This window comes from Strix aluco, chromosome 12 (assembly GCF_031877795.1).
Source record: "Strix aluco isolate bStrAlu1 chromosome 12, bStrAlu1.hap1, whole genome shotgun sequence".
In the NCBI taxonomy this organism is placed as follows: Eukaryota; Metazoa; Chordata; class Aves; order Strigiformes; family Strigidae; genus Strix; species Strix aluco.
This window is the reverse complement of record NC_133942.1, coordinates 27,143,864-27,163,075: the sequence shown is the minus strand read 5'-3', so window position 1 is coordinate 27,163,075 and position 19,212 is coordinate 27,143,864. Positions and strand designations below refer to the sequence as shown.

Below are 19,212 nucleotides of genomic sequence, written 5' to 3'. Positions count from 1 at the left end.
GTCAAGTTTGTATAAATTATGTCAGAAGTATTAGTTTTCTGCAATGGTACAGACCAACATGGGAACAGACCTATCAAATAACTATGGGGAAAAATCTGGAAGAGCATTTTAATAAAAAAAAAAAACATAGCAAAACAACTTCTACAGTTCCATAAAAACTGAAAGTCACGCAGGCCCATATTTCCTAAAATGCATCTTCATGTAAAAGGAAACATGTTTTAAATTATGTCTATGAATGCAGAACTCCTAGGCAGTCTATCCCACAATCTTACTATAAAGCAGGTGATCAGATTTAAAATATGCAGTGCACCCTCATATACTGCCTTTTGCATGTTTTGTGGCTGATTCCAAGACCCTAAGAAGTTACAGCCGTCGTACCCACACTTGAGACATGACAGTGAGAAGAGGACTCTAACCATTCTCTATGTCCAATCCTGAAAAAGTCCTGTATTATTAGACAGAAGGTAGACAAGCTAGACTATCCCATAAGCCATTTCTAGAAATGAAGGATGAAACAACATCTTAAGAACCCTTTGAGATGCTGGGACATGGAACCGAAGGAACTGCAAGGCTGCTGGCAGTCTCAGGCTGTGTATTAAATAACAGAGTAAATATACACAAGTTTCTGGCTGTCAGACTATAATCTGATTTATGTGGGCTTGGGCCAAGACACCTACAGTATTGATTTTGCATGTAATTTGTATGAGTATTAGAGGGGAAAAGAAAGACCAAGGGCAGAACAATTTCATAAGATTACAAAACAAAACTATAAAGGAGAAACCTCACTGAGGAAACTGACACTGTCTGACCTGAGACTGGTGACTTCAGAGAGAATGTCAAGGAAGAACCCATTATCAACACTTGACTACAGTTTCTATACATACAAAGAAAATTCACTAGGCTAAAAAATGGCAATATTCACATTTCCAATTTCCAAACTACCAGAAAGTTTCCAGAACTGATAGATAGCCACCACTATTATTTTTCCTTAAAATGCTATTTGCTGTCTCACATTCACTGGCTTCAATGTTCCAAAATTAATTTTTGGGTATGACTGCATAATCATGGGCAGACACAAGTGGTATTCCTGTATGTTTAGATTAGGGTGTTTAGAGGTTATGCTGTTTATGTAGCAAAGATAACAAAAGAACAGGTGTAGGTTCAGACAGATCAAAATTTTAATGACTGAGAAAATAGGGTTATATTTGACTTTCCTGGGGGACAGTGGAGAAGGGGGAAAAGTCTGTCATGTGCCACTTCACAAGCAGTTACTGCCTGTAGATATTGCTATGAATTACCTGGAAACTGCCTCAGAAGTTGCAGTTAAACTTTTATTTAAGCATTAGCTTCTAAATCAGTTTTAAGTTAGTTACCAGTAGAATTCGTGTAATTTGTTAAGGAGCAACAACTAGAGAGCTCATTCTTGAAACGATCTTGGATATTTAAAAGCATTATCTCCAGAATGAAAATAACTTCAGTCACAAAGTAACTGAATACCAAGCAGTATTGACCTGATTTCTGTTGATACTAGTGTCATGAATCTAGTTTAGTAACAGCAGTAACATCTCTTAAACAATATCACCAAAGCTACATCTCAACATTGGTCACATTCTCATACAAATATTATTCAGTCTCTTCCTTCTCTTCTAAGAATATAAAGGCATAGCAAAGCTAGTTAAGTATCTAAGGTTAAATGTGAATTAAACCTGGTAAATGGTCTAATAAATTGGTTCATTTTATTTTAAAGCATTAGTTAGGTAAAAAGATCTTAACAGCATCAACAAAACAAAACACACTGTCAAGGAACACATTTGAAAGGATCTTAGGATGTACTTTCTAGTCTGTCCATCTTGAAAAGGAATTCCTGCCTGTTACATGTAGGATGAGTAATGGGCAAGAGAAACATAAGCTTCCCTTCTCTTCCATGCCCCATTTGTGCCTTACCTGGAGACACTATTGAGAGATGTAATGGAACAGGTTCAGTCTTAATGCTCACGCGACTGCGATGGTACCATGGTTTAATACTAACAGTTCCTAACCATGCAATTAACAGTTTGAGATTCACATGCAACATTTTACAAACCTGAGGGAAATGAATTATATGTTTAGATATTGTTCTGAGTACATTTGTGACATACGTTGGGTGCTGCATCATTCTTCTTCTCTGGACCTCCATCCTCTGGATCACTTCATGAGGATGTAGCCTCTGTGCTGGAGGTGCTGTTGCAGGGATGTGATGGGATATAGGCTGGTGTGTTGCAGGAAGATGCTGTGGTATTGGAGCAGCAGCATTGGCTAAAGGATGAGTTGGTGGTGGAGGTGGAGGTGGAACAGGATGAGAAGATGCATGAGAGGAGATTGAAGGATGGAAGGGATGCACTGGATGAGGGATAACATAATCTACTTGAGGTGGAGGTTGTGGCTGTGGAGGAGGATTTCCATGAGAGTGAGGACATGCAGAAGCTTGATGGTGAAGAGGTCTGGTCAAAGAAGCATCTGCAATGAAAACATCAGGTGCTTTTAACTTGGTCAGTAGCAGGTTTTGACTTCATTTAAAATGTATCTTCACACAGGTGCTTCAATATTATTACACCAGTGTAAACAGTGGCAATGTGGGAATATGTGTTTATGCATTTTTTAAATAAAGTGATACCAGCAATATACCCTACAAAACCCCCACACTTTCTGCAGCCAAAAGTATTCCACTTGCCAGTGCTGGTAAAAAGAAAAGCAAATTCTAAAAAAATCTGTGTGATGCATGCTGAAAAAGGTATGTATGGTGAGAAATTACTTCAAGTCTGTTGTTTAATTTTTTAAAAATTCAATTCCCCCCCAACAAGTCTACTATTCTGTAGAGACAAATTCCAAAAAAGAAGTCACAATCAAACAAATGAGTTGACTCTGAGCTTGCTCAAGCAGAACTCATTGTGGGGATGGACCAAGGAAAAAGAAATAAAAAGGCACTGCTAAATTACAAAGGAGATGAAAAATATTTCATAGTAAATACAGATTTTGAAGTTTGAATGTTATTAAGATCACTCAAAAGAAAATATTTTAACATCACCTTGATCCTGTTCTAATCCCCTACACAGGTTGAACTCTTTAAATACATTTCTTAGTATGTGTTTTGCTAGGGCAGTTCTAAGATCAAAGCAAGCAGATAGTAAGACTTTTTGTATGTCATCAGGAAAGCTGTTTTCCTGTTGTTTGGTCCCCCCTCCCAGGTACCCAGTACTTATCAGTACTTACAAGGAGAATGCATATAATGCCGACAGGAAGAGAGTGATGCCTGAGGAGGAGGTTGGGGCTGTGGCTGTGCTACCATACTCGATCCATATCCGTCTATTGTTATTGATTGGCTTGGGCCAGCACCAGCCTGATGCCCATAAATTGCAGTTCGAGACGAAGAACCAGGACAGCAGGGATCAAAAGCAGATGTCCCATGAAAAGCTCCGCTTCCATGACTTCTTATACCACTGCTGCTTAAGTCTACTGGCAACGCCTGCTGCGTAAACAAACCATCTTTTTTCAAGCAATTCTTCAGACATTGAAAACAAAGTCATCTTCAAACATCATGTCATAAAAAATAAAAATAAATACTATCACAAGCAACTGCGATCCCAATTTTTAAGTGTTAAGGCTTGACTTTAGAACATTCTTTATATATGGTTAACATTTCTTATTCCTAAACTCTTGAATCTAGTGAGAGAGACTAAATTACACCAGATGGTGTAAAAAAAGCAAAAACCCTATGATAGATAAATCAGTGAGTATATGGGAGCTACATGCACTGAAGTATTTGGAGGCAAAAAGCAATCTTTAGCTTTTTCAATTGTGCCTAATGAATTACACTTAAAACAGATACGAGGTTGATAGTTCTGCATGTTGTAAATCAAGTTTGCACAGTATTGTTCTTACTTATAACCACATTGTTTTAGAGCTGTGATTTTAGTTACTTATAAAGTCTTAAAAAATAATGCTTTTAGAAAAGCAGTTCTTTTATAAACAGAACATTAGACTTAATTTTTTTTTCCTTAAAGCAGCTCAATTATTTGCATTGCAAAACTGCTGTGATCAGCAGAGTATATTTCAAGGTATTTATGTTTGGTTTGCTCTAACAGCCACTGTCATCTTACAGCCATCAAGAGGATGTCAGCTGTCAATGATTAATTGTTGGATTATGACTTTCTGTAAAATTTCAATTTTTTGTGTCCATATATTTATTATAACTCAAATTTTCCTTTTAACTCCCTTCTATGATGCCTGCTACAGAACAATAGAATAATCCACAATTCAGCATCCTGTTCTATTCTCTCACATCTATAACAACTTGAAATCGCAGAGGGAGAGTCACAAGGATTAAACGTGCCTGGTCGTGGTAACTGGTGCCAGAACTGCTGCCTGCTCCACAAGGTGCAGGCACTGGAGGAGGCCTTTCAACAGGGCAGCTGGAGTCACTGAATGAAGGAGATAGTGGAACAGCTGGGTGAGGGTTGTGGTGGTGGTGGTGGTGATGTTGAAAGTGGTGGCCGTGCTGCTGAAAGCAGCTTGTGTGCGGGTGCCCCAATGCATGATGAGTCTGTGAAGGTCCTCCACAGGGAGAATGCTGAGGGCAGCATGAGGGTAACCTTGGCATGGCTGGAGGGCCAGTTTCCAGTGTCGTATTAGATGCAGTTCTTCTCATATCATCTTGAAGATAAAGAAAATTAATATTAAAGTGAAAGAAATTAGTAAAGCTGATCACCATAAAGCAGAGTCTTAAAAAGAAAAAAAAAAATGTACTCCACAATTAAATAACTAACAAATTGAAAAAGAGATCTAGAGTAAAACAAAACAAGCTGGATACTAAAAAGAAGATTTAGCTAAGCCTGCCAAATGAACCAAAACTGAATGGTTCAGGTGGATGTACTCATGGGAACCACTAGAGGACGTGAACTGACACTTGGTTTATTTTGCTAATTTAAGACATCTTATCGGTAGGGAAAGAAGGAAAGATTGTCCCTGTGGTTAGTGTGCAGAGATCTCAAATTCTTGTGCAACTGTGGTCTGCTCAGGTTTTTTCTACCTCACCTAACTTGCAGACAGGGGCAGAGCACCTGTGTTTCAGAGATGTTATAAGTGCTACTTGTATGTACAGCTCTACTATAGGTCAGTATCTGCACAGATCTGTATAAACATGCTTCCAGTGAAGTAATCTACAGGGGGGAAGTTCAAGGAATACATCCTTCACTTCCTTATAATACCCATTAAAAAAACCACCCCTGTAACACACTGCAATGGAAGACTTAATTCCCTGTGAACTACATTCTACCTCCTCAAAAAGCAACGCTGTGGTTCATTAAGTATAACAAAATCATTCCAACAAGCAAAAGCAGAAGGCTCCAGCACAACTTCCTTCATCTTTGGGGAGAAATCAATGATCTTTTTCAGATTCCTGTCCTCTCAACTTACTACTGTTACGTTCAGTACTAAAAGTTCACGTCATTTAATCTAGAGAATGCTGATTAACTTCCTCCACATCCTTTGTACTAGGAGGCAACACAACAGTTTAGAAAGCTCACTTATTCTGTACCTCCAGCTGAAGTACCAGCAGTGCCGCCACTGGGAAGACTAGAAGTCGTCTCTGGTGCTGCAGAGGGCTGGTTGGTGGAGATGTTTGGAGCTGCATCAGAGGCCTGCTCTGAGGTAGACGTACTAGAACTGTTACTGGAAGCAGAACTCACGACCTGTGGCTCCACTCTAGCTGACGTGGTTGGCACAACTGTTGGCTCTAGCGAAATAAAAAAGCTTTCATGTTCTTTAAGCTTTAAAAGCTGCTGGAGTTTTTTTTATCGTTGTTGCTGGTTTTAAGTATTTTACAAGAAATCCTTGATTCTGGTCTTGCCAGATGCTAATAAAGTTGGAACACAAAAGCCTGACAGGTACAAAGTACAGAAGTTAATTCTGTTGCACTCATGTGTGGGGGAAAAAAAAAAATCTTTTCTTTTTTTTTAAAAATCAACTCAAATTTTAAGAGTAAATAGAAAATTAATTCCCAATCAAATCTGACATATCCAGTTTTATTTACTGAATAAAATACTACTAGAAAGGAAGTTAAATTACTTTACTACTTTACGATGAAAACACTTGCTGAAATCTTTCATAAATCCACAGGGAAACTACTCTATGATTAAGTACTACCTTTACCCTTTTTTAAATGTCCACAAAGTGCAGAAAAACTTTTAGATAACTAACCAAGAACAGCATAACAACATCTAAACTAGCAGTACTATAGTACTAAAGGCTACCGCAAGATCAACTTGGTTTCTAGTCTCAATACACATCAAAAGCAGATCCATTACATCAGTATTTGAGACTTCTGTTAAAAGTACATACATGTTCATTTTGCATATCGTAAAGGTAATAGTTGGCAATATATTTAATTGAATCCAGGGAAATACACCAAACACTTGATGAATCTTGTAATCTACTACACAATTGTAAACAGGTTAAAATTTAAAAAGATACTTGGTGGGATAATTCAAATTTAGTTTTGAAAAAGTCTGTCTTTGACTGCAAGTTAGAGATTTCTCTCTAGTTACTGACAAGGCAAACGACATGACTAGGAATATGAGATACCATAAAAGGGAGTATCATCAGAAGCAGCTCAGGTTTTTTTAGTAAAAATGTCTGCATGGATATCAGAAAAGGAAAGCATCAAGACACTTCAAATACTTCTCTCACACAAAGTCTCAAAATAAAATATGACTGGTTTTCAAGACTCCTCTCTATATCTAGTAGGTATATCAGCAACTCAGCAAGCAAGAGAATAAACATATCCTCCTTTTTGCAAGTCTTCCAACTTATCACATTAAAAAACCATGACCCGATACCTACATTTAAATTCTTTTGGATTTTAATTTGGCATTCCAATATACTAATTTTATTTAAAGGAAAACATTTTTGGATAAATGTATTTATGTTTAAATTCAGGAAAACCCCAGGAAACATATAGGATGTGTATGGCCTAACACTGATATGTGATCACACACTGTTCGAGGCTGGATGCTAATACCTTCTGTAAGTAATCCTTCAGTCAGACAATTCTCAATTCTATCAGCCTCCATCACCCTGCTAGCCTGTTACTATTTTGACTCACCATCAACAATACACACAGTCCTGCTTCTACCCTCCAAAACAAGTAAAAGCTAGAGGGCTTGGTCAATCTCAATCTACTAGGAGAAACTTAATTTCAACACACTTCACAGACCAGGAAGATAGATGGAGATATGATCATGGAAGTAGCAGGCAAAGTTTTAAGACCAGTATTTTTGAAGACACGGGTGAAGTTACGATAAAGTGCATAGCTGCCTTGTAACAGTATTAATTCAGAATTTTTATCATTTTACATTAGTTCATGTATGAAATTTTATGGTTATCTCCAAAAATAATATCCCTGAAATCCTTGAAGACTCATCTAAGAAAGGTATTTCCTCTGGGGGGTGGAAGAAACATCTAGTCTTAAATATACACATTACAGAACTAAAAGTTCATTCAGCAATAATCTTTTTTAAAATAATTTTGTTCCTGAATTTAAGACTAAATTCTACAATTTTAGTTTAAAGAATAAACTGAAGCAATAGATGTCTATTCCCCTTCAATGATAAGAGCTGCTGGGATATTTCACAGTAAATCCATAAAGAAAAGAATCTGTAAATCAACCCATCCTCTTCCTTAAAAAACCATCAAACAACCAAAATCAATTCCAAACCCTTTCAACTCTCCATTCCACCCCAAAAATCAAGACAACTTGAAGAATAAGGCAGTGCAAGATACTAGCTTGTGATGCACTCAGAGACGGAACCACAACAGGACGAAACTTCTGTTAAACATTAGTTGTAACATCCACCCAAGAAATCTCCAAAACCAACAACAAAAAAAATAAACCTGCAGAAGTGTACATGAGCTTTAGTTCTTCCTTCTCTCAACTTTTGACAATACCTGGAAGCTGCTCTTATGATTTCAGCAGGAATAGACTTACTAAGGGCCAGTAGGTTTTAGTGTCAGGAAACAATGAAAGGTTACAGCTTCAAAAACCTAACATACTTCACTAGTTTGTTTTTTTTTTTTTTTTCTTTTTTAAAATTATTTTTACTCCACGGCCTGAAAGAACAGAAACTATTCCAAAGCACAGGCAGCAATAGATTTTTTCCTTTTATAGTGTTGTATTCAAGTAAGTGCATATTTTTAAAGTAGTAGTTCCAACCTGTTCTGTAACTTCTACCCGGTGAGTCAGCCTTCAGACACACACCCAAGTCGGTTTGGGAATAAAAATTAGATCTAGTAGACTCACTAGGAATGGCTAAACTTTTAATTTTAAAAGGAAGGCCACAAGAAGATATTCTGACAGGCTTGAAAATTAATTTGTTTAGAATTGAGACTTTTTTGTAGAATGGTATGTTATAACTGATGCAATTCACTCCACTCCCCTTACACTGATCATCCGGCTTCTGAAAAGGAAGAGATTTCTTAGACCAATGCAACATACCGTCTTCATCCACTGTAAGGTCCACTACTTCAGCTGCATTCTGTCTCAGTGGCTGTATGACTGTGGAAATCCTACTGCGGTTCCGCTGTTCCTGAGGTCGTGCAGCATGAGAACTAGAGCTTTGTCCCCAGTGTGATCTTGTGTGGCCAAGTGTTGAACGAGACCTTAAAAAAGGCAACACCTTAAGTATTGACCTAAATTTTGACATTATTACATTTTTCTCCTCACTGTTTGAGAAGCTATTTGAAGTATTTTTTTTAATTATTATGAGCATTTTGGTATGTTGAAATACCCCACTACTCTGCATTCACTAGATGTGTACCTACAAACATTACTGCAGTCTTTATCAAATAACAGAACAGCAAATACCCAACAGAGTTTAAAGGTCTTTAAACCATGTTCCTATGAAATACATACAGGTAACTTATAAAAAATTCACTGTGAAACCATCAACCACAGTCAGGCAGCACTTATGTCAGATGTTGTGTTTTAACTTTGTTAATAGTAAATGAAGAGTCTGCACATCCTATATTATTACTATGCAGTCTGAAACAGCTGACATATGAATGATGACAGAGCTGTAAAGACAATAAAAATTTGTAAACATTGTTATTTTGCATGTTAACTTGTAACAGAATATTTTCAGAAGATAACTTCTATACTTTAATTTAAATTTCAAAAATGTCCTAAAAGTGCAAAATCTCTGGACTTTTCTCTCTTGAATGTTTCCCTTCCCCTCCTCTAAGAACGAATACAGCTTTGTGTAACACTTAAATGAAATGTTCCTTGAGGAGAGGAAATCATAAGCCTGTAACCATACCTAAGGAAAGAGATGGTTTTATCTCTGTAATATAACACTTAACACCCATTCTATTCAATTTAGCCATACAAACTCAAACACTCAAATCAACGATGCTTTAGAGTTTAAGGTAAGAGAATACTGTCTTTAATTACGGGAAGAATATTTTTACAGTATTGTATTTACCAGTTCGCTCTCAAAAACCTCTGACTCTCCAGTATTTACATAAATCAGGTGGCTCTTATTTTCCGATTTGCAAAAACAATGTACTCAGACTTCAGAAATTCAGAAGAGGAAAATGTGAAGAAAAGGGAATGACTTCACTAAAAATAAACAAAACCCACTGCACAAATCACCACGGAGCTCAGTCTACATTTCTGTTCTGCCTGTACTCCCTTCACCCCTCTGTGTGTAACTCGCTAACAAAGATCAGTATATTTTCCTGTAGTGCAAAAAAACATGCTTGCTGCAGTCTTCTCAACTGACTTACACTTCAATTCCACTTCAGCAGTCACTGTAATTTAAAGATCAAGTTGTTTCCAAAAGGTACTGTTTCTTTCAAGTTTGGATTTACACAATGTCCAAATTGATTTGTCTGTGCTTTCTGTGTGTCCTACTAACACTCCAGCATTAAATTTACCTCCCAAGCTCCTTTAAAAACTTTACTATTACTCTCTGGTGACCCAAGGTGCACTCTGGTAATATGGAGAGGTTAAGGTCTCACCTCCTACTTCATCTTCCCCTTCCCTTCAGTTAACTAAGAGTTAAGGTTCATGGAAGGACCTCGGGTTTGGTAGTAAAGGAGAGATTAGCTGCGGGAGGGTACTCAGGATTGCCAGAGTTTACTTCCCTTACAGGAAATCCAGCTTCATAACAAAACCAGTACAGTACTTACTACATCCATATTTTTTGTTTATCAATGCAAGCATAAATTGAACATTAAGAAATTTCTTTGGATTTCTTCTTGCACAAAAGAACAAGCAGACAACATGACAAAGCATCAAACTAGAGACAGAGAAATAAGGCCTAGCATACAACCATACAGTGAGCTAACAATCTTCAAGAGTTTTACAATCAGGTATGATTTCAAGCAAAGATGGAGATAGAAACAAAGGACTACTGAATTGAAGCAGGCAAAGTTAGAGGTCTGGGTCTTTATTTCCTTGTTATGATTAAATAGGACATTATTCTGAATGACTAATGAATGTGTTAGCTATATGGTGCTGTGTATATTCAGTCTGTGGCTGAGTCCACGTAATTTCAAAATTACTAGGTTAGTCCACCTCTGAAGAATGTATGACCAAATTGTTTAGTCCCTTTAATGCTAAGATGACTCTCAACCAGATCTTAATAGATTTTTCTTAATCAGAAAAGGACAGTCAATGAAGGCTTCATAGCATTTCAGTAGATACTATCTAATTCTCCTAGCTATGATTCCAGCTGCTACACTGCTGCTTGAGACTGCAGTTTATTTTGCATCAAAGATTTACTTTCTCTATGCTTTGAAAACAGCCCTATCTTGACGAAGAGGGGAGGAGGGAATAATCATCAGTACATAACAATTTCTTGATGGAATATGGCACACTGGGCAAAATGAAGGACGTGGAAGAAGAAACTAGCACATGGATTTCTGTATGGAATTTTCTCAAACCTGAGACTGTGTGCAACATCAGAAAAAGTGACAAACTTCTATATGCAGGCGACCAAGTGAGGATTCAACATGCCACCAACAGCATCTCACCAGCAACCACTCAGAAAACAAGAGCATTAGGATCTTGATTTCACAAAGCAAGTAAAAATTAGACAATTAACCAGCTCTGGTAATGAAAGAACCAACAAAGGGATGTAATCACAAAGTTTTAAGGTAATTTCTTAGTTTAAATTATCAGTAAGATTTTTGGGTCTGCAATTCTCAGTTGTGGGATAAATTCAAAGAAACTGCAATTAACAATTCCCACTAAAAGTGTTTTTCTAGAGACAAATGATTTTCACTGGGTTTAGTACGTTTCAGAATAGTTTCTTCAGGAGTGAATGAAAGTAAGGAAGTGGTTTTCACAAGTGCTCTGCTCCTTACTTCTAGAAGTGGACAATTTACACTGATGCTACTGATAAAGTATACTATGTGTGGTCTAGGATCAAGCACTATGTATTCACTGTTGAGCAATGGTGTCCCATTACTGGCTTTTCCAGAGTCCACTGCCAGTTTTATCAGATCCTACTTTTAGGAAAATAGTAATCATCAGAGTAGGATTTCACTAACAGAATGGAGGAGGATGACATGAAATAAATACGGTGATGGAGGGCGAGGGAAAAGAGAGCTCTTAAAACCCATACAATATTACACTTAAGACAAGAGACAGCAAAGCTTAAAAGAGAGCAGAAAATTGTAGTATTTGCTGTCTTGACAAGCAAGGCAGGACCTGTAAAGTTACACAAAAAGTCTGGTTGAAGGCACTGCAGAAAGAAACCCTTTCTGTCACACAGCTCTAGCTTTCTGAAGTTTTTACTTTATCTTTTCCCTATTCAGCACTACTACCTTTTTCTTTGAGAGGATTTTCCTTCTTGGAATGTTCTATTTCTATGTTCTTTATCTATCCTGCTCACAACACATGGACAATAGTGAAAGATAATCTCACATCCACTAACATGCTCCTGGTTCTACATCACAACAGATGCTTTGCCTCAACCTTTTCAAGACACAATTATTTTTTTTTGTCTCTAGCTTTTCCAAGTATAAGCACAAAGTTTGAGTTTCTAAGGGATCCAGGTGTGCTGTCTGGAGAATGTGGGTTTCCTTCTTTCTTCCAGTAGTTTTCTCTCCTGTGCTGGGTTTGTGTGGCAGGGTTTTTGGGGGGGGGTGTGGGAGGGTGTGTGGGTGCTACAGCGGTGGCCCCTGTGAGAAGCCTCTCAAAAGCTCCCCGAGCTCCAAGTCGGACCTGCCTCCGGACAAGGCCGAGCCCATCAGCGATGGTGGCCGTGTCTCTGCAATAACATATTTAAGAAGGGAAACCTGAGAGGGGATTGGGGACTTTGAGGATGACTTGTGAGAAGGACACCTGTGTGAACACCAAGGTCAGTGGAAGGAAGGAGGAGGAAGGGGGGAGCTGTGCCGGAGCAGAGACACCCCCCTCCCTGTACCCCATGGTGAGATGACAGGGCACCCTCCTGCCACCCCTGGAGGTCACCAGGGCAGCAGAGATTGACCTGCGGCCTGTGGAGGACCCCAGGGACTCTGTGGGAAGAAGCCCCTGCTGCTGCAGTTGGGTGCTGGGAGGACTGCCAACACGTGGAGGGGACCCACAAGAAGAATTCATGCCGTGGAGAGGACTCACGGCAGAGAGAGTTTGTGGAGGAGTCTCCCGCGAGAGGGACACCACATGGAGCAGGGGGAAGAGTGCAGGAGAGTGCTTCTCCCCTCCTTGGAGGAAGGAGCAGCAAACTGACTGCATCCCCCATCCCCTGCCCCCATGTAGATATTGGGAACAAAACTGAGCCCGGGAAGAAGGGAGGGGTGGGGGGAGGTGTTTTTAAGATATGATGGCGCTTCTCACTGTCCCATTCTGACTGTTAAGTGTAGTTGTTAGTGTTTGGAATTAACGTGATGTCCTTCCTTCCTTCCTTCCCCTAACAAGCCTGTCTTTTGCCTGTGACCATAATGGGTGAGCGACCCCTCCCCATACTTATCTCCATTCCTGAGCTTTTTGATTGGTTTTTTTCTCCTTCCCAGCGTGTGAAGGAGTGAGTGAATGGCTGCGTGGTGCTCGGTTGCCCTCTGGGCTCAAACCATGACATCTCTCTCAAAAAAAATGGTTATGACTGAAAGAAGAATTCAGGAAGAGACAATCACTTCATGAATTTTCTTTCCTTCTTTCTGATCTTTAGTAGTAAAATGCCCTGTAAGCTTGTATGCCCACTCAACCAGCAGCTGACCTTCAGGTATTAGCAAGTTCATTCATACAAAAACCCCTCTGTATTCAAGTGTCTCAATTCCTTTCAAAGTACGTTTCACCTGTAAATTGCACATAAATTAAAATATTTCTATTATCTATACATGGCCGCTTGTTTAAAAGCATTTTTATAAAAAAATAATGCTTTTTATCTTCCATTTAGGAAAGCTGAGAAACCAGCTTTAACATGCATAAATATCCCAACCATAGATTCTTACCACAGCTAAAATTTAGAGCCTACTATTACATTCATCTCTTATTTACTAAGGTCAAGATTAACACTTCAGAATTTTAAGTTTTTTGAAGTTTTCTGAAACTGTCAGGTGTAAAGTTGCAACTTCCCTGCAGAATGCTTTGTATAAAGACAAATGTCAAAGTGACAGCCTCCAGAATTTAAGTAAACTTAACCAAATCAACAATCTTTTTCACTACTATTAATTTGCATTCTGTAAGTCCCTCTATTACTATGGCGATATACACTGCTATTCAACTAATAATTGAATTTTGAAAAAAATACAAGTGTTAGTTCTATTCAATGTATATAACAAGCATTAAAAAGCTTCGCCTCAGATTTCACAGAAAAAAGCTAGCAGTACTATGAAGTGTCAAAAGAGGCATCTTCATTTTTGCATTTGTGATTTGACCTTTTTTCTTTACTTCCATCCAAAAATACACTTTTGCCTTTAAAAAAAAAATACAGTAACCTCTCTCATCTATACACAAGTTATAAAGAATAAAAGTAAACATTTATTTCACCCTGAACAGTATTCTGAGTTTGGTAAACAACCTTCGTTATGTTCACTTTGCTTACAGCACTGATATTTATAATTTTATACTGAACTATCATTTAGATGTCCCAGAGCTGCCTTTGTTCCTTACATTGTGGCTCGCAAAACCACTACACTTGAAACACAGGAAAACCTGCATAGGAAATACTCTATATTCAAAGCACAAAAGACATTTCAGGCTCAAGATATGAATCTACAACTCTTCCTCCTCATAGCAAACTTCCTGGACTTGTTTCCTTACTGTATTTTTTTTTTTAAACATAGAATCATGACTTTTTCCAATACAAAATGAAACTCAATTATTTCTTTAATTGTCTCAAAAAGTTTTCAGCTGAACATTTTCAGTGATGTCTCTTCTCAACAGTTGAAAGCAAGTACAGTAAAAAGGTAAAGAGCAAAACTTAATTGGACCATTCTGTTATGATCTTAAAAAAGATAAATCGTCAAATGCCTTTGAGAAATCTGCATGTTAGAAGGTCTGACAAACCAAACAGGCCAAAAATTTAAATTCACCAGAAATGCACCAGAAAGTGCCCTTGTATCAATCTCCTCACTTAAGTCACCAGTAAAGACAATACTGACAAAATAAAAATGAGGGGGCGGGGTGTGTGTGTGCTGTAGCACTGCAGAAAAGGAAGAAAGAAGTAATCTTTTCAAGTCTTCTATGGCCACTACACAACACGTTTCTTACTGATGCTAGGAAGAGAGAAAGCTGTTTATTTTTTAAAAGCATCTTATCTGTCTTTAATCAGGTTTGAATTAATGTTCTATAAACACAATCACTTTCATCTAGCCCATTTTTTTACCCTTTAAGCTTTACATGCAAGTTGTAAGAGACTAAAGCATTAACTTGATCTAGCTCAAGTCTTTTCAAGCATACATGTTGTTTCATAAATTTTAACAACTCTTCTCAACAAATATAATCATGTGGAGAAATCAACTATTCCTAGAAATATATTTCTAATCACCTCAAGACAGAGCATCTGTTGATTCTGCAGCTTTTGTTTTCTTTTAAACAGAAGGAAATATAAAGAAACATATTGTTGAAGAAATGAATTTTTTAAATGTTGATTTCTCTCATATCTCCGCGATTCCCCTTTGCTATGGATTTGGCTGCCTATTCTTACAAGTATGATATCCTTTGTGTGTCAGAGTTTAACAAAAAATTTAGTTAGTTCCAAGTGTTCATGAAATCTACATTATACATGCATTTGTCTTAAAAATAAAATTGGCTTGTTCAATGTGATATTTATTCCAATAATAGTGATTTTTGCAGGAAAACTTGTCTGTTATTCTAAATTTAAAATTGCCTTAGTGAAAGCACTATCTGACAACAAACACATGGGATGTTTTCATAATTTACTGCCTGTTGTTCCTTTGTCATTATTTTACAAAGAAATGGATAGTTATTCTTCATACTCTACAGTTTTGTCATGTTCACAAGTATGAAAACATACATAACAGGCAGGCATCTCCAACAGTCCTATGCACAAGACAACTTCAAATTTTCTTCTTCAAAGAACTCCACTTCAAGAGATTCTGCAAAATCTGAGAAATATGGAACAAAACTTCCAGAGAGGCATGAAGAACAGGAAAGCATATACAGTAGCAGCTTCAAAAAAGCAGGATGCTTTCCTGAAAAATACTCAGCTAATCCCTAGAGAGTCAACTCAGCCTAACCTAGCTCTCTCTAGCATCTCACTGTACAGCTTTGCTTCCCCAAAACTCTGCCCATCAGTCACACTAACTACAACCACCTCAACAATTCCAGATTAGTTGAATGGACAAGCTTTGGCAAAGGTGTGGTTTGGGTTTTTTGGTTGGTTTGTTTGTTTGGGGTTCTGGTTTTGTGGGGTTTTTTTGTTGTTTGGGATTTTGTTTGGTTGGTTGTTTGGGGTTTTTTTAAACAAAAATGTACACTATGCATCCTGGTTAGAATTTCTATGACATCACCTTATGCGCTTTTAATGATACAGAACCTTGTGACAGACTCGGAGTCAAGCAAAATCATGTTAATACAGAGAGATGCAAGTCTCACCTGTAGCTTTCTCCAACTGTGACAATCTCCACTTCACTATCTGTTGAGGTAACATTTATTTCTTCATTAGCAGTGACCTGGGGAGTGGAGGATGCTTCAATAACCACAACATCTTCATCAATACTTCCTGATGAGGAAAAAGGAAGAAGAAAGTTCGTATACTTCATCCATCTAGGGAGCTATAAGAGACTTTTTTTCTCCTAGACTTAAAATACATGCAGGTAGAGAATTTCATGGTATTATGTCAAACTTCAGGTGCAACTGTCAAATACATAATCTAATTATTAAAGCTGGCAACTCTGCTGTAAATATTGAAGTAAAAAAAGGAAGGAGACAGAAGATGGGGGGGAGTTAGATATGCAAGCTTACATTCTACTGTGTATTGGAAGCAATTATGGTGAATTTTAGCTGTTGTAACACCAACGAAATTCAGTCTTTTAGTATAAAAACAAAATAAACTTTCAAACTAGCAAAGCAGTGGTGGTTTGTTATCATTAACACCTTTTTTTCAAATAATACATTAAAGCTATTAAAGTCTCAAGGCTAAACAGTGGCAACAGGAGAAAAATGATGCACCAACTAATATATATTATCTATTTCTACAACAAAATGAAGACCACAAATCCATCGGTGTTTATAAATGTCTTTACCTCTACACTTTCAGTGGTACTCACAGTCATAGACTAGACAGAGGAAATTAAAATAAAACTATCAATGGTAAAAAAACAAGAACCAAACTCCCCCAAAATCAATTTAGAGTCAAGTTTTGATATGAAACTATTTCCACTTGAAGAATGATTAAAGTTCCAGCTTAATGCCCAGACAAATGGAAACACTTCTCTACAGCTGTAGGACTGACGGAAACAAGTTTGAGTTTGAGCTATCTAGAACACTTAAAATTGAGCTATGGATTCACTGTAGTAATACCACTGAGCACAAAAGAATTTACTAAATAAACAAGCTAGATAGCTTAGAAATAGCAAACTACCATTTTCAGATTTGCAAATTTCTTCCAGAAAAGTGCCTGAAGAATGTGGTCTCATTCAAGTCAATACTTTGATCCTGTATGGATTGACTGTTCTCAGCTGCTCTACTGAATGACAAGGCAGGGCAGATTATTTTCCCCCACCCCAAGTATCAACATTTTTATATTTTGAAAAAAAAAGTTGCATTACTTATTTTCCAATGGCCTGTGTTTGGTTTTGGTCATACTTATGCCAGAGAGACTAGTGCCTCAAGATGGAAAGAGTGATGCTTCCAGATACTGGTATTTGCCAAATTCTCAGGATTGGAATTAATGCGACAAAATTAATTCTCAGAACTTGCACAAAAATTTTGGGAAAACCTGAAAATGTGTCTAAAAAACAAAGTTACATTCTAAAATTGAAAATACAGAGAGGCCAGTTACTCAAAGTGAAAGAAAGGCAGCTAAAGTCAATAACATTCAGTAGAATGTAAATGTCATGCTTCTGACATCTTGCAAATCATGGGCAAATAAGCAACAGCTTCCTGACACAAAACTATCTCAGCTGCTTCTCAGACAAAACCATAGCCAAGCAGCTGGTCAAAAGTCAGTCAGGAAAAAAACCCAACTATTTTTCCTCTGTGCTTCTAAACATGCACTTTCATGAATTACAGTCAGTTTGAGAGCACTCCTGGGGGTCCACATGTCCTCAGGATCAATATTTATTGGAATTTATAACAGGTGCAAAAGCAGGAAGATTTAAGCTTAAGTATGATCTCACTACTTCTGAAAATAAACAGCACCTCCTTGAGGACAAAATCAGATGCCATGTAATTCCAGTGTGCCTCTCTACCAAAATTCTGCCACAAGCTTATCTCATGAAAACTAAAGGGAATTCTCAGCTGAATATCTACACAACTCAGATACTCACTTTTGTCGTGGTTCGAGAGTTCATTTTACTTAATACTTTTTTAAAGCAAATCTTTAGTCAAGAAGGGATTTTACAGACTACACGAGTCAGACTGTAGAAACCATCAGGACTGCTACTTGATGAACAGGTTTTATGACTTCCAAAATAATAATGAAAATCTTTAGGAAAATAGTCAAAGCTGCTATAATTAGGATATAGAGTAGACATAGTTCAACCGTATGCTATTTCCTACTGCTTATGCTTTCTACTAGCATCCTCCCAAGACAAAAGCACAAACTGATTGGGTTTTTATTCCATGTAGTGCGTCCTACATAAGGAGCCAGTAATACACACTTTCTTCAAAATGAAGCAGAAAAACAACTCCTCTAAACTATGTAAATATTTGCAAGGCATTTAGTAAGATTATATTGTTAGGTAAAAAAATTATGAATTAAGTTATGATCGTACACAACTTTTAAATAAAAAAAGCTTTCAGGTAAGTACTATTAGAGGCATACCAAGGGGAAAAGTATAAGTATGTGAACCTTGCTTATTTTAAGAACATTGGAGTAGTTTGGAGAACAGTATATACAAATTAGACAATTGGCCAATACAAACTGGTTTCATTACATTTATCTGAACAATAAAAAGTCAGCTGAAAAACAAAACTTCAGTAACATAAGCAACACTGAAGTAATGTTCATAATCCTCATCGAGTAGCTCTTCCGTAGTCAGACACTAGCCGTAGAGCTGGCAGTACTAAGTGATATGAAAACTTGATCTTTCATTGTCAACAGGATTTACTGTTTCTTCTTTGCCTCTCCTCATACATTACTACAAGAAAGAAAACATAGTTTTTGAAACATCACAAACAAAACCACAACAGTTTATTCTGATTTAGACAGGCTCCTACACAGCAGAGCAAAGGATAGTGTTAAAACAAAGAAATGTCTCTGAAATAATCTGTCAAAATGAGGTCTCAGAGGACAGCCTCTTGACAGGCTGACAGGAATACCCGGTGCCTGCAGCACATGAACAGCAACACAGCTATCAAGGAAAGCCCCCTGAAACTTCAGCACACCCATATATAAGGGATTTATCCTAGCATTAGAGAATTTATAAGGGAATTAAGAATTAGAACTGTACTGATACTAATGAACTAGTGAAATTTAAGATGTCTTTTTGAATGTTCTGCAGTACCAAAGCTTGAGGAAAAAAAAGTTCACTGCCAAATGCACT

General features: G+C 37.5%; 1 protein-coding gene across 13 annotated transcripts in view; it reads right to left on the bottom strand.

Moving 5' to 3' along the window:
• Nucleotides 1–19,212, bottom strand: part of RNF111 (ring finger protein 111) — a 62,640-nt gene that overhangs the window by 14,721 nt on the left and 28,707 nt on the right. For 10 of the 13 annotated variants that reach the window (XM_074837527.1, XM_074837523.1, XM_074837525.1 and 7 more), the window contains 6 exons: nucleotides 16,100–16,226; nucleotides 8,528–8,691; nucleotides 5,573–5,770; nucleotides 4,370–4,689; nucleotides 3,250–3,505; nucleotides 2,139–2,496 (listed from right to left, as the gene is read on the bottom strand). In XM_074837527.1, coding sequence (XP_074693628.1) covers nucleotides 2,139–2,496; nucleotides 3,250–3,505; nucleotides 4,370–4,689; nucleotides 5,573–5,770; nucleotides 8,528–8,691; nucleotides 16,100–16,226 — 1,423 coding nt within the window. Of the gene's footprint in view, nucleotides 1–2,083; nucleotides 2,497–3,249; nucleotides 3,506–4,369; nucleotides 4,690–5,572; nucleotides 5,771–8,527; nucleotides 8,692–16,099; nucleotides 16,227–19,212 lie in introns of all 13 variants that reach the window. The other 3 variants (XM_074837524.1, XM_074837526.1, XR_012624871.1) reach the window with 2 other exon arrangements.